Here is a 27,292-nt window from a genome sequence, read left to right on the forward strand (position 1 = left end):
CAACTGTAGAGTTGATTATTTCATTGTTGCCAACCAATTTTAATGGTCGTTAAGCACCACGTCTGCAAACTATGTGTTGCTTTCCTTGATCAATAGAAAAGCCAATTTTATAAAAATTCTTCAAATGACATGATGTGTTTTCTTTAATACCTGCTTCGTCGAATTCTCTTTGCAGTGTGTTGAAATACTTTACTACTATTTCTTGGGTGCAAGAAGCCGCTCTGAGTGATGAACTATTGACACGCCTATAAACTTAATTTTCTAATTATTTGCATTACAGAAACATGGTGTCGGTAAAAGGAAGTTGAAAATGAATTTTTAACTTGATAATTCTAAGATTGTCCATCAAGTTAGAGGCTCTGAAAGAACAGGCGGAGGAGTGTGCGTATTTGTGCATAACTCGTTAACTTTTAAATTACGCATGGACCTTTGTTTGGTGACTAATAACTGTTAATCTTTAACGATTGAGGTTATAAATATAATCCTCAAAAATGTAATTCTGAGTTTTATATATAGGCCACCTTCTGGCAATATAAAAATGTTTCTTACACCATTTAAAAGTTTAATTACAAACAAAGCCATTTGTGGGAAATGCACATACTTTGTGGGATATTTTAATTTGAACGTACTGGAATATGACGCAAATAAAAACGTTAGAAGTTTCTACAATATTGTATATCAAAGTAGTTTTATTCCAACTATTAATAAACCTACTAGAATTACAAAAGATAGCTCCACTTCAATAAATCAAATTATAACTAACAATTTCTCTGACATAAAAATTAAAACTGGAATACTTGTAACAGACATTTCAAAACATTTTCCGATTTTTATAATATCAACAAAACAAAAAATCAATCAAATTTCCGAAAAAGTAAAAATTACTAAAAAAATAATTAACGACGCTTCCATTGTTCATTTTAAAAGCCTTTTATCTTCCGCAGATTGTGGACCGGACCTGCAAGCTACAAATGTTAATATTGCTTAAAACAGTTTCAACCAGATATTTCAAAACAACTATAATGAAGCATTTCCAAAAATTATAAAACTTATTTAAAAAAAACAATAAATGACGTCATTGGTAAAAAAAGTATAAGTTGTAATCGTCTTCCAAAAAAACTCATTATAAATAACTGCGAAATTGTTAATGAATCTTTAATTGCTCAATCGTTTAATCATGCATTTGTTAATTCAAGCGTAAATGTAGCATCAAAAATTAAACTTAATAAATTTGATTTTAAATCATACCTAACCGCTAATAATACCATAATGGAAAATAATAAATTAACTGAAAAAGTATTATTTAATGCTGCCTCTAATTTAAAACCAAACAAAGGTCTAGGCGTTGACGATGTTTGCAGTAATGAAATATTAAAATCAATTTCTTATTTAAAATCTCCACTCATGCATATTTTTACTTTGTCTCTTTAGCAAGGAATCTTTCCTGATAAACTTAAACTTGAAAGGGTGGTACCAGTCTTTAAATCTGGAGATGATACCAGCATTTCCAATCAAAGACCAATCTCAATACTACCATGCCTTTCAAAACTATTAGAATACATTTTGTATCATAGACTATTTACCTTTCTAGAAAATAACAATATTTTTATAACAAACAATTTGGATTTTAAAAAAATCACTCGACAGATCAAGCAATTATTCATCTTTTTCAAAATATTTTTCAGGCATTTGATGAAAATACACCTAGCGTATATACGCTAGGTGTATTTATTGATCTTAGCAAAGCGTTTGACACTGTTGATTATTATATTCTATTAAATAAATTAGAAATGGGATTAGGCACTCAAATTTTAAATGGTTTCAAAGCTATTTGTCAAATAGGAAACAATACATTTCATTTAGCTGCGGAAAAACTGATAATATGAATATAAAATGTGGTGTTCCACAAGGGTCAATTTTAGGACCACTCTTATTTTTAATTTATATTAATGATTTAAGCAAATCTTGTAAGTTACTAGAAACTATTTTGTTAGCGGATGATACAAATTTCTTTCACGCTTGTCACGATATTAAAATGTTGTTTAATTCAGTTAACATCGAACTCATAAAACTCACAGAATGGCTTAGTGCAAATAAATTATCAATTAATTTAGATAAAACAAAGTATTCTTTTTTCCATCGCTTTCATGAACGCGATAAAATCCCTTTGAAACTTCCAAAACTTTATATTGGCAGTCAATTTATAAAAAGAGAACAATCATTAAAATTTTTAGGAGTACTGCTTGAAAGTGAAATCTCAAGAAATATTGGTCTACTTTAAAAAAGCAAGGCCATTTTTAAATAAAACTAGTTTAAAATTGTTATATTTCTCCTTTGTTCATAGTTATCTGAATTACGCAAACATTGCTTGGTGTATCACAAATCAAAACAAAATTAAAAAAACTTTTTAATAAACAAAAACATGCAATGAGAATAATATCTAATGTAAGCCGTTTTACTCACTACAAAGAACTATTTATAAAGCCTAATATACTTAATGTCTACCAAATAAATATTTTTCATCTTTTAATTTTCATGTATAAAGTTAATAAAAGAACAACTTTTTACATTTTACTTTTTATTGATTATTTTATTACTTTAAAAGAAACTTTTTTTTTTTTTTTTAATTTTTAAATTTTTTTTTTTTTTCTTTTTTTTTAAAAAAGTTCTTAATTTTTTTATCCATAATTGTCGTTGAGCCAAAATTTTATTTCCGAAAAAAATGTCACAAGCTTGACATTTTTAGAACTTAAAGAACTGTCAGTTGATTTTGAAATTATGAACAAATTTTTTTTTTAAATAAAATACCTCGGTTATCTCTCGGTTATCTTCCAGGTTCGGCTCTCGGTTATCTCTCGGCTATCGACATTTTTCTTTTAAATTAGTACACAAAGGTTATTTTTTTGTTTCTGCACAATTTGCATATATTTGCAACTAAATAAAGTTCTTACCTTATGAAGACAAAGCGCAGAACATGCACTGCACATAGACTGTTACAGCCGTAACATTCCGTTAACATGCTGTAACTACTCCGTTAACGGAGTACACATCAAGTAAGATTTAGGCATAGTTGATTTTACAATCAGCATGTAGATACATGACGGTTTTGGTTTGGTCAGATATTCTTTTAATTAAAAGAAAGTCTTCTCTAGATTTAAATTAAGAAAAAAAAAAAAGTTGCGTTACAAAATCGAGACCCCCCACCCCTCGTAACAAATCGTCTCAAAATCGCCTCCCCCCTCCTCTTCCCCCTATTGCGCGACGTAATTTATGGGCAACCCCTTATCAGCATTTTACAATATTACTGCAAGTTGTCTCTTTTGTTGTTTATCCGCGAATGATTGAAGTTAGAGTATTTCAAAATTTCACTAATTTTTATTATAAAAGTACTTAGTTTTCAAAAATTAATAGTTTTTCTTGTAAATATAATTAATTTGGTGATTCTTAAGGGGTATATTCCACCATTTTTAAATATAGACAATAAATAACAAATTTTGACATAAAATGGTTAACCATATCCTTAATGTAGAAAATTAAAAAAAAATTAAAAAAGTTGGTTAACGGTTGCTGTTGTAACCGTAAAAAACCCCAAAAATAAGCAAAAAATAAGATTTGCGTTGCCCAAGTTTTAGCAAAAACTAATAAAAAAAAGGCTAAATAAAACTTTGGAAACACAATTAGAATATGTTTATGAGTGTTTTAAACAAAACAGATTTTTTAAAAAAAAGGTTCTGGGCCTAAAGGCTTGTGGCTCTAAAGTTGACAATAGAAAAAAGTACATTTTTGAAAAATTAAATTAGCCATAGTAGCCATAGAACGAGTAAAAGCCAAAAGATCATACTGCCCCGGCGCATTGATCGCCGGGGCAGTATGATCTTTTGGCTTTTACTCGTTCATTTTTGCCTTACTAGAAGTGAGGTTGCACTTTAATTAACCATTATGCTTCCCTAATTGATTATTCGTAATATTTTTTCATAAGGTTATCAGCGTCAAAAAAAATAAAGAAAATATTGTTTTTCGTCATAAAAAGTGATTTTTTTAAATCGTACTATAATTCAAATATATTTTTATTTAGATGTCTGTATGGGTTAACAACAATTTTATTTTAAATTTGTAAGTGTTAGGTGTATAATATAATATATATTTTTTATTTGGCTGCAATTTATACAGTAGATATTGCTATCAATATGTTACCTATACCTATTGGGGCACATTGATCTTTGACTATGCGGGGCCCATTGATCGGAGGATCAAAGTGCCCCATAGAAGACGAAGTGCCCCATGTTTTTGCTTATAAGCAATACAGTTAAACCAATGGAATTGTATTTATAATTTAAAAAAAAACTATATATAAACAAACAATAGCTTTTAGCATTTCATTTTTTAAATCTACTTATGTTATAAGCTAGTAATAATAATACTATTATTTTATAATATCAAAAGAATAATATTTAACATAATAATTAAAAAATATTTAACATAATATTATTATGTTAAATATTAGCATTTATTAAAAACATATGTTTTTATTGATATATTTTTTTACAGATCTTAAAATGGTTAGAAATAGAATTAAAAAAACAAATAAAGTTGCTATACCAAGTGAAACAATGAAAGTAGCTGTTAATAAAGTTTTAGAAGGAACACAACTGAATGTTGTAGCACGTCAGTTTAACATAGATAGAATGAGTTTAAAAAGATATTGTCGTAAAAAGAGGCTTAATCCAAATGAAGCTTTCAAGCCTAACTACAACAATAGACAAGTTTTTACAGCAGAAGAAGAAAAAAGTTTATCAAGTTATTTACTAATTGCATCAAAAATGAACTATGGCCTTTCAACTAGGTCAACGCGATTATTGGCATATGAATTTGCTTTAAAAAACAATAAGATTTGCCCATCATCATGAATCAAAAATAAAATTGCAGGCATTGATTGGTTGCAAGGTTTTATGAAAAGACAACCAGAGTTGTCTCTACGAACACCTGAAGCAACGAGCTTCGCTCGATCAACGGCTTTTAACAAACACACTGTAAGAGAGTTTTTTCAAAATCTTAAAACGGTAAGAAATCAATATAAATATAATCCTAACTGTATATATAATGTTGATGAAACTGGTTTAACAACCGTTCAAAAGCCGGTAAAGGTTTTAGCTGGAAGAGGAAGCAAACAAGTTGGAAGAATCACATCTGCAGAACGAGGAACATTGGTAACTGCATGTTGTGCCTCTAATGCTATTGGAAATTCCATTCTTCCATTATTTATTTTTCCTAGGGTAAAGTTTCATGATTACATGATTAAGGAAGGACCTCCTGGATGTGTGGGATTTGCAAATCCTTCTGGTTGGATGAAATCAGAAATTTTCATAGAATGGATTAAACATTTTGTTAAATATTCAAACTGTTCTCAAGAATCTCCAGTTTTGTTACTTCTCGACAGTCATGAAAGTCATATTTCTGTTAAAGGCTTGGAGCTTGCAATTCAACACGGAATTACAATGATAAGTTTTCCTCCCCATTGCGGCCATAAATTGCAGCCATTAGATAGAACTGTTTTTGGACCATTGAAAAGGTTTTACAATTCTGCATGTGATAATTGGATGGTTTCAAACCCAAGACCAATGACCATTGACCAATGTTATTGTTTCAATAGTTCGAGAACCGTATACAAAAGCTTTCTCACCATCTAATATACAGACAGGATTTAGAGTAGCTGGCATTGAGCCATTCAATTCTGAAATTTTCAAAGATGACGAATATTTACCATCATCAGTTACAGATAGAGCTGCTCCAGATGCAGTTACTATCACTCCTGTCAACAACATGGAATCTGAAATGATACCAGCACATGTTAATCACATAGAGTCTGAAATAACTATAGTGAATATTGAAACAAGTATTTTAAACAAAGTGTCAACAAGTGTTGCTTCTATAATCTCACCTGAGGTTTTAAAACCTTACCCAAAAGCATCTGCCAGAAAAAAAAAAGTTAAAAGTAGGCAGTTAAAAACAAGGTTCTTGACTGATACTCCTGTCAGAAATGAAATTCGTTTGTCAAAAGAAAAGAAAATTTTGAAGCAAACCAAAAATCAACAAAAAGTCTCCACAAAAGATAAGAAAGAAACTAAGAATTACTTGCTTAGGAATAAAAAACAATGTAAACCAAAAGCTGCTTCACAACTTGACTTTCACAAATGATGAAATATTCTTAATCAAAATATTGTACTTTTAACAAGTTTTATAAACTTAAAAGTTGTATTCTTATTTCAGTCTTTATATTTCAGTTCTTATAAATTTCAAGTTGTTGTAAAGTTTTAAACGTATATAAAGCGGGTAGCTTATAGCTGCTGTGATTTATGCATTTTTTAATTAAAAATTAGACTAGTGGGTTTAACTGCTATATTTAAAAAATAATTAAAAAATTTAGATGTATTATATGTTATACAATATTACCCTTTGACTAAATTATTTACAAGATTTAGTTATAGAAGTGTTAAACGTTTAGATAATATTACGCATATAAGATCAATGTGCCCCAAGTCGGAGATCATAGTACCCCATAGTTTGGGGTACATTGATCTTTTGAGAGGGTTGTTTAAAAATTAAAATTATTCATGTTTATCATTTTTTTAAATCAAAATATTTATATATTCCAAAAGCCAGATAGTTCTACATGTGTTTCGTAGTTAATAAGTTTTTACATCTCTTTCAGGTTCTGCGCAATTTTCAAAACACTGCTAGAACGATCAATGCGCCCCCATCTCCCCTACTGTTTTATTCATAAGTATTTAAAAATTCTGTTCCGTTTAAAACACAGCTTTTATAAAAAGGAAAATTTGTTGAAAATTTCAGATAAAACGCTCAAGCGGTTCTCTTGGAATTTTGGCCGGCATATTGAAAAACCTCAAACTGAGAAAACGCATAAAAACTGAAAATAAAAGATAAAAGATCTACAAATATACGTAACATTATATATTGGACTATATTTAATATTAAAAACCTCCTGCTTCATATGTTTTACTTTCTTTTTCTTGGTTTTGTCAATTTTCTTCTATTTTTTAGCCCTTAACTTTTGACGATGCAACTTGTTATCGGGTTTTAGTTTATAGATCGACCATTTAATGCGTGTTTTATTAATTTCGTTAGAACCGTTTAGTGTATAAAAACCTGGAACCATGTTTAGTTTTTCATATATTAGGATTGAAGACTTTATCCCAATGTTAAAATTGGCAACAGCATCATAAACACCAAACTTCAGCAAAGTCAGCGAGACATATTTTGTTTTTGGTAGGCGATCCCAAATTTTCCCATGGAAAGACTCATTTGGATTTTGCGTTTTACCGTGCAGACATTTTTTAAGCTCATCTTCATTTGTGAGCTCTTCAAACACTGGTCTGATCTTGTATACTACCTCTAAAGGTGGACCAGGTCCTAGCTTGTAGGTGTTGGTGCTATTTGCTTTGTCTCTGTTAAATTTATACCAACTGCTTACGTCTGTTGGACAATGTGGATAGTGCCAATTATTTGCTTTTGATGAGGCAACGTAAAAAAGGGTAGCAAGCGCTGCTGATTTTATGGCAACTAAATTACCAGTATTTTGTCTAATTACCACACCAAAGAAATTTTGCAGTCGATCAATGGTTGGATCTGTCAATCTACCACGACCGCCCAGTCCCCTAACTTTTTTTTTCAATTTCCGGAGTCTGGTTCCAACACGCTTCTGATAGTGTCCAACATATTCTAAATTATTTACTTTAATATTAGGATAAACATCCTTGACACTATTGTAACTTTTGCTATCTCCATTACCTAAAAAATTAATGTACTGCAACTTATGTTTTTTAATTGATTGCTGGAAAATACGACTGGCTCCTTCACACTCCATTTCACCTGCAGAACCAAAAAATTCATTTTACAAATGTGGGAATTTCTCCACTCAGCATAAGCAGTAGGATCTTTTTTAAAAAGTTTTTGATTTAAGGAGCACCCTCTGCATATTTGACTCATCACCTCAACATCTAAAACTTTCCCACTGCCTATTGAAAGTGCTGCAAATACACCATTCAATGATGAAAATCCCCTACGCTGCCATGTGCCATCACATGATAGACCAACATCAAGAATCTCATTATTGTCTTGACACTGTAGTTTTATATCAGATACAGCATCAGTCATTGTTCCTGTGCAACTTCCTCAGTAATATTAGTAATTTTTAAAACAAGTTTTTAGCGTGATTGGTTTTGGCATGTTCATGAGGGCTTGTAAACCGTTCAATTCCGGAATGTCCTAATCCAAGAGTCCTCATTGTATATACTGTTCGATTGTTTATATCAAAGTTACATTTTTTAACAATTAACTTAGAAGTGTAAAAGTCATTTTGATATTTACACTTTAAACAAATAATAGAAAATTCGCATGCAATTCCTTGCTTTTTGCTTTTGTTTTCAATGATTGCTAAAGTCCTTTGGAAACAAGTTGGACAACTAAAAACGCTGATAACATCAGACAAAATTGAACAATCAATAATTCTATATCCTGTCAGAACTTTGTTTTTAGTATATTTTTTTGATGTTGAGCTAATGACTGCCTCAACTTTGCGAAGAGAAGAGCTTAGCGTATCGAAGATGTCAGTTTGACTATTTACAGGTAATTCGATATTTACACTTAAAGAAGGAAAATTTACATTATTTGCACTCACACTGCTACGTAACACTTTTCTATTAAAAATCTTCTTTCTTTTTCCTGCTCGCTTAGTTCTTACTTTAATTCAATCAGCTTTAACCATGTTTGAAAACTAAAAAGTATACTAGTTCTTGCAAGAAAATGCGACAAAAAATGAGCTACTAATTAGCAAAAACGAACTTTGTCTTGAAATACCAAAAGTAAATTGTTAACAAGTCTACCAAGAAGTCAAAAATGCTTTTAACTTGTGAAATCAATACATTGTTTTGGTTTAGAAGTGATTTTTTTAGGGGTACCAAATTTTCTTTTTTTTTTTGTACCTAACTCTCAAAAACAAAAAGTTTTGTTATTTATAGATATTTTTAGGTAAAACCATTATGATTTCTGAAACCCCCATAAATTTAATTGTCTAAATCAGTTTGTTTTTTTTTGTTGATTTTTTTTTTTGATTTATGGGAAAGTATACCCCTTAATTGATGCCAATATCCTAAATAAATTATGTATTGCTTATGTTTTCCCTGAGTCAATCATTCTGATATTTAAATTATTTTGCTTGAAAGGGCCATTAAATGCCATGTTCAAAGTTTGCATACGATGGGTGCACTGCATACGATGGGTGCACTGCAGAGGAAATGTTAAAACTAGTCCTCTTATCGTGGTTTCATGAAACCATAGAACAAAGAAGAATATGTTCCAATGACAGATAAAAATGAAATTTTCAATAGTTTTTTTTATACCACACATAGTATTTGCTGCCCACATTTAGTTGACACACACTGACCTTGTTTATTTTTTCATGTTGTAGTAGCACGATTATTATGTTGATTTCATAAACATTATAAATGCTATCAAGAATAAAATAACTTATATACAAAATAATTTTTGTCATAATTGTCAAAAATTTGATTTAAATTGTGCAGATTGTTTTACTTGTTTAACAAAACAAGGTTTTCTTTTTAGGTTTTCAAAGTGAAAATTCTCTTTAATTTTACATAATACCCTTTACCTACTCCATACCTGCTTGTTTATTAAATACCCATTTAGCTGAAAAATTAATGAGTTTTTATAGCATATTTAAACATTAATTGTCTTTCTTGTTTATACTTCAAACCATAATTTATCGTAAAGTGCTTTATTATGTAGTTATTCAACATCTTCTGATCTTTATAAAGTATTTGTGAAACAGTATACTTAGTTTTAACCCTAATTTGATCTTTGATAATAAATGTCTTATTTATTTTTTATTCTGTAATGTAAAGTATTTTTTATTATGCTTTTTCTTATAACTTAAAATCATTTTCACCTTTAAATAGTCAAAATTTAAGTCGTAATAAGGAAATATTGTAGTGCAAGAAGTTTTTAAAGCAAATCATGACTGCTCTTCAAACTGCATTTTTAAATAACGATGATTAATAATTAACAATAATTCTTTCCAAAGGAGGAAGAGAGTTTTATATTTTTCACGATTTATTATTGTATAATAATTTGAAAAAATTTGCCGCATTACAAGATGTTAAACTTAGTCATAGGCTTCTTTTTGCAATTGCAAAAAATATCGTTCTTTTACACCCTTCCACTATGTAATATTTTATAAAAGTACATATTTCAGATTTTTTTTTTTTATACTTAAACTTAATGAAGGAAAAATTTTAAAGATTTTTTAGACCCTAATGACTGTTTTTTTAGGGGATAACTCCGAACAACTAGCCGCGCTACTGATTATATTATTTATTATCAATTATATTGTTTCGTTGAAGTAGGTAACTTGTAAAGATTTATTATTACCCTCACAGACCTAATTAGTAAACTGTGTAGCAGGCCATAAATACCTAAGAGGACACTGGTACTTATACAAATGGTTGCAAACTTGTTTTAGCTTTTAAAAAGAGAATATCTATAAAACTTTCTTCAAAGTAATAATTTTTCACAATTTTTACTTTTAGTATTGCTGTATTTATTTCACACGTCAATGTTTTCATCTTCAGAATAATCTCCATTAGTTGCTTTTAAATCGTTCATTATTTTATCTTCTAAATTAATAGTTTATGTTGGTTCCGATAAGTCTGAGGATTCTAGTTCTGTCAGTTTTATTGATTCCTTATTGTTTTCTTCTAAAATTATTAACTCTTTACTTTTTATAAAAGTTTAAGCACAACTTTCTTTGTTCGTTTTAGATACCTGTTTGATTCGTTTATAGTCAGATACGCTAAGATCTACTTCAATTATTATTGCAGCAGCTTCTTCAGCTGTTATTTTATTGTTGTCATTTGTCAACTGGACAAACATATGATGTGAAGCTTTATGATTTTTGATGACATCTGTTAACTCATTGAATACAGAAAAATCTTTTTGATAATATACTTTTCTACGGGCTATAAGTAACGATTTTTTAACTGTATCAAAATTTGAGTTTGCTCTCCATCAATTATCCGATGTTTACTTTCCTCACTCATATCACCAAAATCTTTTTTTAATTGGCCTTTCATATTTTGTGCCACTTCCAATGATAAAAAGTGTATTTCAAACTTTTGATTTAACCATTTTTTGTGTTTCTTTTCAGAAAAAACTGTGTTTCTTGATAAATCTCTCCAAATCTTTGGCAATTCGATTTAACTCCATTTAACTTTTGTACCAAGTTTTCTTTTTTACCATCACTCATACAAACTCTAGAAGTTATAAAAAGTAAAGCATTGTTTATATTTTTTTCTTTAATTGAATATTTGAAACAGCTAATAATATCTTTAGTTGTAATATCCATTGCTTTTAATTCGATAACTTTTGATACTATATTTTTTGCGAGTTCACGGAAGTTGGAAGTTGTGATTTAAACTTTTTTTCGGCTTAAAACATCATGAAAATTGAAAGAGAAAAAAGTTTTTTTTTTCTTGACGTCTTAAGGCGTATATAATTTGATACTCTTTAATATATAAATAAATTAACAGAAATAAAAATATTATTCCCGAAACACTACAAAAAAAACAAAAACATACAATTTTTTTTGAAAAAAATTAAATTTGGCAACCATTTTTGACTTTGAGTGTCACTATCTCTAGGATTTCTATCACCAAAGTAAAAAAATTTTGGATTTTCCTTAATCTGAGTATTTTAAACCAGTAGGATTTTAGTTTTCAAAAATCTGAGACAACTTTTTTTGTATTTTGGCCATCCCAAAACACATAGTGTCACCAACGCCTATTTTTATTATTTTCACAGCGGACATAGTTACGTCACTTACAAAAGTTGTTTGTTTTTTGACGCAGTAAAATAAAAACTTGCTTCTGTCCCAGACTGTGCGAGTATATCTTATGCTTACAAAAAATTTAAATTCACTAGTTTTTAATACAAGAATGATTCAAAAATGCACTTTTTCAAAGCTGCCCATGTTCAAAGATGCATCTTTCTCTGATTATATCGTGTGAAAAATTCTCTATCATAACATTGATATTAAAAAAAAATAATACAAAATATTTTTCCTCAAAAATCAGTATTAAACTTGAAGCTAAACTGTTTACTTAGACCCAGTTTATTCTGCTAATTGTGCAGTAATAATTACAAGTATTGGCCATTAAAAATATTTAAGGTTTACTTTTGAATACTATAATCATATGTTTTCAAATATAAAAAAATTATTTATTGTTTTTAATTTTTTGTCTTAGATTTACCAATATGTACCTTTCTTTTATCGCAATTCGATGTGATAATTAGAAGTTTAGCTTGGGAAAACTCTCTTAAAAAGTCTATTGAAGATGGAGTCAGTTTAATAGCTGTTGAAGAAAAAACGAACAACATCGTTGGATTTAAAATCAACTCTATTGTAGATTTAAAAAGGTTAACTTTTAAAAATTTTTTTGTTTTCATCTTTAAGAGGATTTGATTAAGATTAAGGACCGAAGAATATTCGGGTTGAGAAGTTTACTGAAAAGTGAAGTTGACTTCGTCTTCAACTTTAGTGCAGTATTTGAAATATAAAATGCGGCTTTTCGTTGAAATCGGTAACAATTGCAAAATATTATATGACACTAGACTGCGGCCTGAATGCCTCAGTGATCGAAGTCGTTTAAGTTTTGTCAAACAAGGTCCTGTGCATATTGAGAATTTTTCTTTCTCTCGAGATAAATAAGATTCCCGAAAACTCAGTGCTTCTTATGACACTAAAATTCTTCCTAATGTTGAAAAAGTGGCCAGACATTAATTAGTTTATTCAAAATCTAAAAAGGTCATGTTTTGTTTCTGTTGCAAGTTATATTCAACATCTAAAAACAGATTTCTAGATTCTGGCGGTGGTGTGTGTTACTGGCGTGAAATGTTAGAAGAGTTAAAAGTTCATGATAACGATAAGTCTCATATGAAAGCTATGCATAAATGGATTGCTATAGTAAATACAAAAAAAATAAAAAATAAACGGTTGATTTTGAGCATGAAAAAATTACAGATCAGGAATGCAAACAATGGACAGTTGTGTTAGAAAGACCTCTTTCAATTGCACATTTCTTAGCTGAAAAAAACATTGTTTTTCGTGGGTCAATTGAAAAGCTGGGAAATACAAATAATCGCAATTTTTTGGGATTAGTTGAAATTCTGGCTAAATATGATATGGTTTTGTAAGAGCACATCAGGCGAATCTAATCAGAAGAAATTTTTTTCTGTTACCTTGTTAAAAGATTTAAAATGAAATGGTTAGTTTTCAAGCTGGTTCATTAAGAGAAGAAACTATTATGCAGTACAAGATAGCAAAATACTTATTGTTTATGCTAGACTGCGCACCAGACCTGTCTTAGACTGAGAAAATGTCGTTGACTATTCATTTTATTCAGATAGAACCAGATATTGTCACAATAGAATTATTCATTTCACTTTTATTTGTAGACTGTCAAACAGGAACTTACTTGACAGATGTTTTTTTAAATAAATTAAAAAAAACTAGGGTTAGACATACATAACTGTTGAGGTCAAGGTTTCGTTTACTGAATAAATACGAAAGGTCACCATTCTGGTGTATACTGTTTGTGTACACTCGTGTACGATTCCGAAGATAAAACTGAAACCATTTAAAATTCAAATTCAAAATTCCGAAGTTTTGCATCTTATAAAAAAGGATTTTATGATCGACTGTGTTGAATGCCTTTGATAAATCTACAAAAACTCCCAGTGAATAGTTGTTGTCATCAAATCCAAAATAGTGTTATTCAAATCAATTTTGCAATGATTATTTATTACTTGTTTTGTGTTGGTTACAATTTTTTCTATGAAACTCCGTTTTCACAAATTGTTTAGGAGAAAGATAAAACTAAACAACTTAGAGATTTTAAGAATTTTCCAATTTTTATACATAGGTGCTTAGTAGCTTATTATAAAATGAATGTTCATTTTAAATTTTGTTTTTGTATCATTAATACTAACGATAATATTTAAAAAATTAACTCTTAGAGTTATCTTGTTTAAAAAAATATTTGAATAATATGTATTTTTTGTTGTTGTTGTTGTTTTTTTTTAAATAAATTTTTGAAATAAAACTAATTTTTTTTGGTTTAAATCTAGTAAAAGAATACCAGAATAGGCAAATAACAAAGTTTTCGAAATGCGCACTCTATTTCTTTATTTATAATGTTAAATCGCATTTTAAAAACTCTCTGGTTGCATGTGAAGCTATCTTTAAAAAATGGATCATCTTCTTCTGCAACTTTGCACTTTAACATATTGTAAAACCGCAGTTTGGTGAAACATGTAGAGAAATACAAGTTCTTTAACTTGTAGATACTTTCGACGCTTCATTGTTATTACTCCTAAATAAAGTTTAACATCATTTTTTAATAAAGTCAGACAGTCTTCGCATTTTTGAAGGACAAAATCTTCTTTTAAAATACCGCTGGCAAAACTGCCAAATTTTTGACATGTGTTTCTAACTAGTGAAATCCATTCTTTTGGTAAAAATACTATTTTTCTCTTTTTCTTTTTCTTCTCAATCAAATCAAAACTTCACTCGCTAAGTAAGAAGCTGTTTCCTGGTTCTGGATAACAGTGCATTATATTGGTAAACTTTCCAGTATGAGCTAAAGTGTATATGAAGTTTTCTGAATACAGGTAGAGCATTTTGACTGATGCAGCAAGAAATTTTTTAATTATAAAATGCAGGAAGCTCACAACATAATTTTATTCTTTTTTTGGCAACCGTTTCATTAAACATAAAGAAATAAGACTTTTCAGAAATGGTTGCAAATATACAAAAATTATACACCTAAGGGACATGTTTTGCTGATAATCAAATGTTGGCAGTTCTGTTTCATTGTTACTTTTCCTTACTTCAATAATGTCTGCTTTTATTTGTGTCGAGGAAACAGGCTTTTATTTCTTGTATCTTTCTTAGTATAAAATATCTTCCTAACCTCAATATCTTCTTCAGCAGCAATTTGTTTTTCCAATTGCTCACAATTCTGGCAGGTATCAGATTGAGGCTTTCCAAACGAGGAGTTAATACGTGTTACAATATGACGACGAAAATAATTATATGTAAATATCGACTTAATAGTATCTAGCTTATTTTCCAAACTATTATGAATAACAAGCTCATATATTTGCAGATTGTGTTTTCGAATTTTCGCATATTCAACTTAGGAGAAAAATATCATTTATTTTTGTTTTTAGTTCTGTTGTTATGGGATGATCATTACGGGAAAGACTTGATGTGATCATCTATTTGGTGCACAATGTCTTCAGGTATCATGTTGGGACAATTTTTGTATTTGCCCCGCATATTTCTTGAAGCAGGAATATATTTTTGCAACTGTTTAACAATATGTTCTACCCTTTTTCAACTCACATCATTCGATGAACAAAAGACTATTTTGCATACCTTTATTGTTTCTTTACCCTCTTTTATTGTACATATACAAGAGCATGAACGCTTCCAGACTTTGGCTTACGTCTTTCGATATAAAAACATCCTGTTTTCCTTTATTAACAATATTGTTAAAAATACTCTTAAGCAGCAATTTCATATTCTATGTAACTTTATCAAAACATTTCACCTTGCAAAATGTTTGATAAATTTGTTACATTCTGTCACATTCATCACACACTATCACATTCATCACAAAAGGCCATATAGGCACTTGTATTAAGTGAGTTTATTTATGTAAAGTATATGAAAATAACATTAACACTATATTAGAATACAGTATATGGCAGGAAGAAACTTAAAATATCTTGTATTTCTTTCAATAGTAAACTTAATATTTAAACAAACGCAAACGGACACTACTCAATGTGACATAAACACAAAATATATCCGGTGCAAAAAGTAGGTATTACTGGAGTTACCTCGTTTTTACACCAAATGAATGTAGAGAATAAGTATTTTTCTACCAAACCCTGTGTATAATTACGCTAGTAGTGCTTGAATCCATGTCATATTTTATACTAACTGATAAAACTTCCTTTATATACTGATAATACATTAAAACCTGAAAATCGATAAAAGGTGAAGTTACATCATTTTTGTAACCATGTCTTCAATTGTATTAATCATTTCTATACTCTACTGATTTTGTGTTTCCTACAGAAGTCTTAATTTTTTTAACTTACCTTTTTTAACTTAACTTCTTAAAATATTGACTTGTAATTTATGACATTTAAATTTCCAGATTTTTATTTCAAGAGACTATTGGAGTCTTAGTTTATCGTTTCACTAATAATTTCCTAGTAAATTTAAACTCAAAAGGTTCTTATTTTACTAGAAATTAGGACTTCGGACTCTTAATTTCTTGAGCCTTATTATACCGCGGTCTTTAATTAAGATTAAGTTTATAATTTCTAATAAAGATATTAAATACACACTCGTAATGGCACAGCAGCCGTAGCGCATTCGTGGTTCTACACCACCTCTGGGAAAGTTTTATAATATTGGTAAGGAAGGATGTGTGAACTTTCTTTCAAATGCTCTTCCGCGGTGCTCTGTGATAAGATCGAAAGGACTTCTTGGGGTACATAAAATAAATTAATAAATTTGAAAAAATACCGTCAAATCGACTAAGTTTAATCACATAAGCTTTGAACATTCATATTTAACTTCTCAATAAGGTATCACAATATCACAAACTTGACATCAAAAGATATGAAAAATAGTTGTCTAATTTTATTTTATAATAAAATTATGGAACAAAGTTGTTTAATCTACTTTAATTTTTTTTTTGTTAATATTTTTTCATTGATAACTTTGATAAAAAATTATTATTAAAAAGTAAAAATTATTTTTAGCGAACAAATTTATTTAGATGACCTTAAACATGCTAACGCTAAATTTTGGTTTTAACTAAGCGGCTGTTCATATGGATAAAAATCATCCTCCCTATCCGGGATAGAAAAACTACCGAAACTATTTTAATATTGCATTCATATGTAAAATTATTTACAAAGTAGTTTATTTACAAAGTAGATTTATAGTAGTACTTTATTGGGTACTTTAGGTTTTTCTTTCCTTCTGCCCCCGACCCCCCTTACCCCACTAAAATGTCACGCCGTGGCCCATGTATATATATATTTTTTTTTTACTAAAATTTAAAAAAATTATAAAATTTTTTTAAACAAAAGGTCCCCGATATTTAATTTGGTACGAGCTTAGTTTAAGATGATTTATGGGAATGACAAAGTTGTTCACTGAAAATTTGGTAAGATATTTATGATAACCCACATTTTGCTTTAAACATAAATAATATTACTTTATAAATATTAATTTTATAAATATTTAGAGCTCCAAACTGACGTAAGAGACGTTCGCAATGTGCATTCCTATTTGTCCTAAATATTATCCTGCAAGCATGTTTTTGTTTGCTATAAATTTTTTTGAGTATAATGTGATTAGTGCTACCCCAAGCAACGTTACAGTAAGATAGATATCTGTGTATGAACGAAAAGTATTATTAAAGATTCGTTATTAAGAAATGGTTTTGTTTGATATAACACGGAAGTACTTTTTGTGATCTTATTTTCCATATATTTAATTTAGAATTTTCATGACAATTTATCAAAAAGCACTCCTTAAAAGTTTATAGTCAATTCCCTCAATTATTATGTTATTGATTGAAAGATTGGGCAATTTAAAATGAATATTATCGGCTTCACTATCTTTATGGAATAGGATAAACTTTGTTTTATCTACATTTAATGAATGTTGGTTACTTATAAACCACTCGTTGGTCTTACTTAATTCTTCGTTAAAAGTTAAAAAAAAAAGCAATAATATCTTATATTTCAATAATATCTTTGTGAGAATAAAATAAACTAGTGTCATCTTCAAACAAGATAGTGTTTAATATTTTAGAAGCTTAAAAAAAGTTATTTATATAAAGTAAAAATAATGGTCTTATAATAGAACCCTGGGGTTCCCCAAAAGTTATTAGGTTGTTTTTGAATTTTTTGATTTTTTGAGTATAAATTGCTTTTTGTTAGTTAGATATGATTTAAACCAAAGTAAACTTTTGTTTTTAACACCATAATTTTCTAGTTTTTTCAAAAGTACCTAATGATTTATTGTGTTGAAAGCTTTTGATAAATCAATAAAAACCCCAATTGAATAGCAACCACTATTAAATCCATTTGATATATGTTTAACCAACTCAATTATCGTCCATAATTATTGATTTGATTCATATCTTACAACAACAGATAAAATTATAATTAAAATTATAATAAACGTAGTTTAGCAGCGAAAATTCAAATTGGTCAAAAAGGATTTGATTCATATCTTACAACAACAGATATAATAATAATTACATCTGTTGTTGTAAGATATGAATCAAATCCTTTTTGGCCAATTTGAATTTTCGCTGCTAAGCTTCGACCAACATCAAGGAAAAAACTGTTCAGTTTCTCAATAACAACTTTTTTATGATAAATGATTTTTCCATCAACAAAAAGTTTTCGAGGTATACTATTTTCGCAATTTTTCTTTCCCAATTAATTCTTTAATAAGATTCCACGTATTTCGAGTGTTTCCTTTGAAAATTTCAAGCAATTTCGCATAATAACCAACTTTTGATCGTTTTTTAATTTTTTCTTCTAAATTTTTATAGTTTTTGTAATTTATTTCATTTTTATAAGATTTATGTTTTAAATATTTTTGATACAATTTTTGTTTTTTCCTTGATAATTTTAGTGGCCCTTTGATCATCCATGGGTTAGAAATGACTTAGAATTTATTAATTTTCCTTTTATAGGAAATGTCTTATCATACATTTTATAATCCATTAGTTTTACAAAATTAGTTCAGAAATAAATCATAAACATCAATTACATTGTGACATTGTCACATAAGATTCCAATCGACGTAATTATTTAATAATTTTTATAACTGGCATATGGAACTTTTATTGATTTGTCTCATGAGAACTGTTGACTTGAGGGTGTTATCATTAGGAGTTACGCTATCTGTAATAAGGAATATAGGGAAATGACCAATTAGTCAGTCCTGATTATACCAGTTTTATAACGGCTATTATGAAAATTGTTAGTTATTACGTTATCTAGAAATGTTGATGATATTTTAGTTACTCTTGTTGCTTGGTTTTTGTTGGGATAAGGTTATTTTTAAGAAGAGCATCAATAAAAGATTTTGCGTCACTATTTAAAGCATGGTTGAGTAAGTTTTGATTGCTTTTAAACTACCAGCTGGCTGCCTATAAATAACATTTGATGTATATAAATAACATTGATGTATATAAATAACATTGATGTATATAAATAACATTGATGTATATAAATAACATTGATGTATATAAATAACATTGATGTATATAAATAACATTGATGTATATAAATAACATTGATGTATATAAATAACATTGATGATAATATTTTTTGTAAATTTGTAACCATGAGCGAAACTAGGTTTTTTCAAACCGAGACGAGACCGAGACGAGAAGTTAGTACTTCTCGTGAGACCGAGAACGAGACGAGACGAGAGATTTAACAATTTTTGAAAACAAATTTATTAAAATCCAAGTAAAAAAAAATGTAAACATGGTTTTGACAAATAGACACAAATGACATGTGTCAAATGTAAACAACTTTTTCAAATATTAATTCAGAATTTTTTTGCCAAACTTTTCCAACGAAACAATTTTTTCTCTGATTAAGATGATTTGTTCTACTTTTTCTGGGTGTAAGTTGTGTCTGGATGATCGGACAACATTTCCATCTGAGCTAAAAACTCTCTCTGATTTAGTTGAACTTGCTGGAATAACTAAAATTTGTCTAGCTAATGAAGAGAGTTCTGGCAATGTATTTGAATGCAATTTCCACCAATCAAGAATTAGAAAGTCTTTTTTGGCATCAAGGAGATATTCATACTGGCACATTTTTCTCAAAATAGAATTCAGTTCAGATGTTGGCTCTTGTGTTTCAAGTCTGACGTTTAACTTGCGCTTCAATTTTGAGTTAGGGGACAAATTTGCTGAAAGGACTCTGGCAACAGGTTGGCACTCAACATTATCCTTAACCTGTGAGGCGAACCATTCTTTTGTTGTTTGAAATTTTTTGAAGAGCTTCAAGTGAAGTCCCTTTAAAGCAGGATTTAAGTAGTTTGCTGCAGCACTCAATAAGTTTCCAGTGTGACAAAGAGGAAATCTTTTCTCAATGCAGCTTTTCAAGTTTTTTGCATACAGGACACCGTAGCCTTTTTTTTCCATCCGTCTCAATAAATTAAGCAATTTTGTCATAGATTAAATAAAGAGAATCAGCGACAGTGTTAATTGTTGGAATAGACTCAGCCGACCACGTTTTTGTAGCTTCTTTAAGTGGTGCAAACATTTCTACTGCTCCCTCGATTGATTTCCACTGTGATGCACTGATGGTCTTTGAAGAAAAAATATCTTCATTTGCACATAAGCTGATAATTGCACTCTTTAGATGTAGGACAGAAGCCATGCAATCCAGTTCACTATTCCATCTTGTGTCAACAGATTGGCGTAATTGTCTAAAACTGATTCCTTGAGCGTCTGATTCTGATTCAAGCAACTCAGGTGCAACTGTTGACTGGTGAGTTGAAGAACCCAAATCTTTGCATGTTTGCAACGCATCATCCATTCCAGCAGTCATTCCAAATGAGTCTCGAATTGCACATTGCAAAATATGATTGTTGCGCAAGTATTGGTCAAGGCGCTTTGACAATTTGACTGCAAGTTTCATGTTTCTTGCCTGGTCGTTCACGCAGTACATTGGCAATTCAGTAGGCAAATTTAGTTTTTCTAAGAAAGAGTCTAGCTTTCCTTCAATTAAGATACCTGTGTGTCTGCCTGGGAACTGTTGGACATGGGGTGTCCAGTGATGTAGTCTCCAATTTTCATCAATAGCATGAAAAGTCCAAGAGACGTAGCTGTCCTGAGCTGTAGAAGTCCAAAGATCAGAAGTAAATGCGGCACTTTTTAGATTTGGCGTGATCTCCATTATTATGCTCTTCATTCCAGCTTGAACTTCTCTTGACCGAATTGAAAGCTTTCTTGAATATGTTGTTCTGTGATGAAGGCTCAGTTTAGAGTTTGCAATGTCAAACAATTTCTTGAAACCTCTTTCTACGATTGCTGAAAAGGATGCCAGATCAGTGCAAAAGTAATCCAGCATTGCAGAGTGAAACTGTTTTTGAATGGAATTGTCTTTGTCATATTTGGACTTTGTTTCAAGCATTTCGACCATGGTTCGTTGTTTCTTCTTAGGAGAAGGAAGAAGAGAGTCGTCAGTTTTTTCAGAATACTCAACATAATCTTGGCTATGTTTTTTTTCGAGGTGACGATGAAGTCCGCTTGTGTTTCCATCTTTTGTTTTCAAAGACTTTTTGCACGCCTTGCATTCAGCACCGTCACTTGTTTTTTGAAAATATCTCCAGATTTTGTTTTTTCTTGGTGACATTTTTGATCGTTGAAATGAGGCAAGAATATTTCTTTACAATATGAACAATATGTGTCAAGTTGAATTCCACTGGTAAACTAATGAAATTAAGTCGAAAGTGCACCATTTTATACAAAAAGTTTTTGTATTTAAAATCTAATTAAGATATTTAAAATCTAATTAAAATTTCTTAATTAATTTTTTTTTTAAATCTAATTAAAAAATCTTATTAAAAATCTAATTAAAATCACGGAGTCAAAATATTAATTAATTAAAAAAACAAATTATTAAGCATTTTGTAAATTATAATAACTTTTAATTTGGAAAATAATATAATATTTAAGTCTCGTTCTACTTCTCGCGGGAATTTTCTATTTCTCGTTTCTCACGAGAAGTCCCATTTCTCACGAGAAACGAGAACGAGACGAGATCTCGCTCATGGTTATAAATTTGCTTACTATCACAACGAATTAAATTTGCTTATTATCTCGCGACTTGCAATCTGTATTTACACCCAAGTGGAAATATTTCTTACGAAAAAAAAATGCACTAGAATCGGATTAAAACTAGGTTAAAATCAATTGACATCGAATCGAATTCGATAGATTTTAACTCGATTTAAATCGATTTAAAAAATTTCATACAAAATTTCATCTTGTTAAAAATTTATTATTATTTATAGTTTGTTATTCCCCAATTAACCCCAAAAAATAACTTTAAAAGATCACAACTTTTAAACGGCGTATATTTGTAGAATGATATTTAAAATTTCTCGATAAATTTTGATTGCAATAAATATGAAAAAAAAAAATTCAAAAACGTTTTAAGGGCGTTACGTTCGGAGTGTGTTCTTAGAGTTTAAATATGATTGGATCCGATCAGTCGGACACAAATAAAAAGAAGATTTTAGTTTTTTTGTTGAGGTTTTTAGTGATATTTATTATAACAAGTTAATAATGTTTCATATTTTACGAATAACTTTCCACAATAAATTATATATTTTATATTACAGTTGTACGAATTTTTTATTATATGCATTTCATTTATATATATTTTATTTTTATTATTTATATATATATATATATATATATATATATATATATATATATATATATATATATATATATATATATATATATATATATATATATATATATATATATATATATATATATATATATATATATATATATTATTATATTTGTACGAAAATTTACTTATATATATTACATTTGTACGAAAGTTGTAAGTAACAATAGCTTTATGAAAATTTTTCGAATAATTTTTGTGTTATTTGGATACCTTGTAACCATTTTCACAGAGCTGAGTACAATTATGATGAAAAACTCAGAGGCTTGTTTGCTCCATTGTGAATATTTACTTGAACTTTTTTTTTAATTCTTCTGCATGTTTTTCTTTTACAAACTACTGTTAATTTTGTATCTCGTTAATTTAAATAACCCTCAAAATGATTCTTTATTGCTAAAATATTTGAAATTGGTTAATTAAAAACCACTGTTATTTTTAACAAGCTTTGATTTTTATGCATTATTATAATTTGCGTTTTGTTACGCGTTGCGTTTGTAATATTGTTAGATGTGCTTTGAAAGTTTAAATATTATTAATTATTTCACCTTTAAAATCCCGTATTCAAGGCTAAGTCACAGTCAAAGTAGGAGTTTGCTTGTTTAATTTGTAGGAGTAAAGTTTGTTGAATTTGTTTCGAAAAAAGAAAAAAATTAAATAAAATACAAGAAGTAAGTGTAGTTTTATTGAGAATTAATAAATATTTCATTGACAATATTAACTTAAATGATAACCGTTTTCCAAATAGAATTTGTGGAAGAAGTTGAACTAGTTTAGTAAAAATGGAAAAAGGTAACATCAATATAGTTTTTCTTAAACCATTTAATTTCTCTAAGATCAAAGAAACTAATTTTACTAAAAACCAATTGCTTTACCAAAATTATATATGCCTTGTTGCTAGTAGTAATTTAATTCGTGGATCAAATATAGAAAAAAAAAAGGAAGATCAAAACTCAACATGAGAGTTTTACCGTCTCCTGGACCAAATAAAGTTTGTCAAAGGTATTTAAATGTTATTGGACCAGGATTAGCCCACACCTGTTGTATAACAGAGAGAAAGGAAAGCCTAATGAAGCAACTAGGTGAAGGTAAAAAAAAATTTCTATTAAAACTAAACTATAATTATAATTCTAAAATAATTAAAGATTTTATTTTGTAGATATTTTGACGATAAAGGTGCCGTTTTGCAATGTTCCAAAACACTTAAATAAACGTTTGAAAAACAAGGCAATTTAATTAAGGTTGCGACATGCAGAACTTCAACAAGTATACAAAGAACAAAAACTTCTTCCAAAGCATTGTTTTCTGATTTACCGATACCTATAAGTGAAGCAAATAAATTAAAAAATGAATATGGTCTTAGTAACACACAAGAAGCTAAAGCTTTAAGTATTTTTAGAAGTTGGAAAGGTCGCAAATCGTTTGAAAAAAAATACAAGAAACAAATTCACTGAAGATGACGCCATTTTAAATGGATACTTTACGTAAGGTCTGTTAAATTTGATGAGGGTGAAAAGGTGATGGCTTATTGCAAAGATATTAAAGGACTGGTGGAAAATATTGCCAAAAAAAGAAATGTTTTAAGTGAGTACATTTTAAAAGTTAGCATTTATGGAGGAGTTTTAGAAAATAGTTTAAATATCTTAGGTTGTTACAAGGTATCTAAAGGGAAGGTAAAAAAATTTGGTCATGACGGAATCATATGTAAAATAGAATGGTCGGTTAACAAACTCATTAATATTGCACTTGTAGAAAATTTGCAAGAATCTTATGCAAATATGAAAATAATAGTTAATTTTATTAATTTAAACAGAATTAAACATTTTTGTGCTTTTGATATAAGTTAGCCAATATTTATTTTGGAATAGAAACTGCAGCCTGAACTCATCCTTGCTATTGCTGTTTAGCTAGCAAAGATGATTTTCAAAATTTTGTATTTCAAGGTGAACATAAAACGCTTGAAATGATTAGATCATCGGCTAATAACAACAAAAATGCTTGCAGAAATAAAATTAAAAAATCAAAGTTATCTGCTTTCCCCTATCATAGCTGTACAGACCGACCACTTATGATCTACCAGATGTAACAAAGGGTATAAAATTTCATGCTCCAATGGAGCTACACATTCTCAGAGGAAACACCAACAGACTTTTTGATTGTCTTGATTCATGTACAAAATCTAAAGAATTTTGTTTTAAAGCAGAGGAGTGAAATGAAAAACAAGGCTTTAAAAAACCAAGACTTCATGATGGAGAATTTAATGTAGGACAGTCTCTAAAACTTTTTGATAATATAGATATTTTAAACAATTTGATAAATTATTTTTCACTAGATAGTGATGAACATCTTTCTTTCATACTACAGGCATTTAAATGCCTGAGAGAAGTTAAAGTTAGTTGTTTAGCAATGACTTTAGAACCTGACTACGAAATAAAAATAAAAGATTATCAGGAAGCCTACCGTAAACTTGAATTAGGAGTATCACCTAAAGTACACTCTTTAGTAAAACATACAGTAGAATTTTTAAAAAAGATATAAACTGATAATCCAAACACAGATCTAGGCTGTTAGAGCGAACAAGCCTCTAAATCTGTTCATCATAATTTTAGTCAGTTCTATGGAACAGTTACAAGGTATCCAATTGTGACAAAAATTATTCGAAAAATTTTCATGAAACTATTGTTACATACAACTTTCGTACAAATGTAATATATATAAGTAAATTTTCGTACAAATATAATATATATAAATAGTACAAATAAAATATATATAAATAAAAAATTCGTACAAATAATATAAAATATATAATTCATTGTGAAAAGTTAGTTTGTAAAATATGAAACAGAAAATTATTAACTTGTTGTAATAAATATCACTAAAAACTTCTACAAAAAAATTAAAACCTTTTTTTTATTTGTGTCCGAGTGACCGGACCCAATCATATTAAAACTCTATTACGCCCCTAAGGAAACGCCCTTGAAACGTTTTTGAATTTTTTTTTTTTTTCATGTTTAATAAACATGAAAAATAAATGTTATTTATAATGAATATCATTTATTACAATCAACATTTATCGACAAATTTTAAATATCATTCCAAAAATATATGCCGTTTAAAAGTTGTGACCTTTTAAAGTTATTTTTTGGAGTTAATTGGGGAATAATAAACTATAAACGATAATAACTTTTTAACGTGAAAGATTTTCTATGAAATTTTAAATCTGTCGATTAATTTTTAACTAGTTTAAGATATTATAGGAAAAAAAAAGTTTTTTATATTGAAACCATACTTAGGACACAAGGATCCAAATTTTAGGATTGTCGCAATTTTTTCTAAAACATTCTTATTTTGCATTAGTATGATTAAAACGTAATTTTATGAAAGCACCATTTCAGGAAGTTTTCTATCTTAAACACTAAAAATTCTGGACCAGCTTGTTTAACTCCCTTTTTTTCTTTTTTAGATATCGACAGAGTATCTTCAAAATTTATTTCTAAAATCTTTCAAAATTCTCTAAATCAAATTCATAACAGAACAAGGTTTAGTGGTTTCGAAAATGTAATCCATTTTCTGGTGTAACTTTTTTTTCGTAAGAAATATTTCCAGAACGGTGTGTATTGTTAACATTAAGGTCGTTAGGTTTAATAAAATCAGTAGAATTGCGAATGTAAATGCTTACGCTACCGCCTACGCAAACATAGCGCATTTGATGAACTGCAGCCGTATTTACATCTCTCCGGTTAAACTAACGGAGTTTTTGAGTGTCCGTTAAGAAAAAAACGATAAACAACCGGTTATAAAGTAATTTTAGTTAAAATTCCTCCGTTAACCAGCTCAGTTAACTAGTTATTGTGCTGTTTTTTTCATCGCATATAAACGTTGCAATGCCAACAAACAATGATTTTGTTTAATTGGTAAATTGCAGCCGGTGATTTTTTAAATAATGGTTGCTGACAAATTCTCTAAATTTAACGCTATAATACGAAAAAATCAAAGAGTTTGTATCTAATTAACACTTAGTTTCACTTTTTTCAATTTAATGTTTATGCTTCTTTACTCTTATGAATTAAACATTTTCTCATAACTCTATTTTCTTCGATTGTTGCAAACGGATCCAAATATTAAAAGCGAATTTTATTGAAACTCATTTCAAGAAACTGCAATCATCTTTATTGCACCAAAGTGGAGGTTTTATCCTCCTAGTGTTTAAACTATATAATAACTTCAAAATGAGTTATTTTACTGTGTACCTTGTACTTTTTTCTTTTTGTTTAAGAAATTTGACAACTAATTATTTACTTTTAAAATTAACTTTTCCTAGGCTAAAATGAATCTTTAAACATATCACCATGATCGGTTGAAATTTTGACGATTTTAAATTTAGTTTTCTCAAAAACCACTTGATCAATTGTTATGATTTTTTTTATAATGACGGCTCAGTCGTAACAAGATTTAGCTACGAAGTTTAAAAGCAATAAAGCTTTTGTTCAATGAGTATTTAAAAATGAAAATCTGAAAGAACATTACAAGAACAAAATAACGAAAAGGTCGCTTGATGGAGAAACCAAGACAATCGGATGAGCTAAAACTTTGCCTAAATTAATTACGAAAAAAAATTTATGCATTTTAGAAGACGATAAAGCTTACTATA

General features: G+C 28.9%; 1 protein-coding gene across 2 annotated transcripts in view; it reads left to right on the plus strand.

Moving 5' to 3' along the window:
- The window catches only part of LOC100208005 (uncharacterized), a 69,199-nt gene that overhangs the window by 11,978 nt on the left and 29,929 nt on the right, over nucleotides 1-27,292 (plus strand). For both annotated transcript variants that reach the window (XM_065806155.1, XM_065806154.1), the window contains exon 3: nucleotides 12,336-12,507. In XM_065806155.1, coding sequence (XP_065662227.1) covers nucleotides 12,336-12,507 — 172 coding nt within the window. The remainder of the gene's footprint in view (nucleotides 1-12,335; nucleotides 12,508-27,292) is intronic.

This window comes from Hydra vulgaris, chromosome 09 (genome assembly GCF_038396675.1).
Source record: "Hydra vulgaris chromosome 09, alternate assembly HydraT2T_AEP".
In the NCBI taxonomy this organism is placed as follows: Eukaryota; Metazoa; Cnidaria; class Hydrozoa; order Anthoathecata; family Hydridae; genus Hydra; species Hydra vulgaris.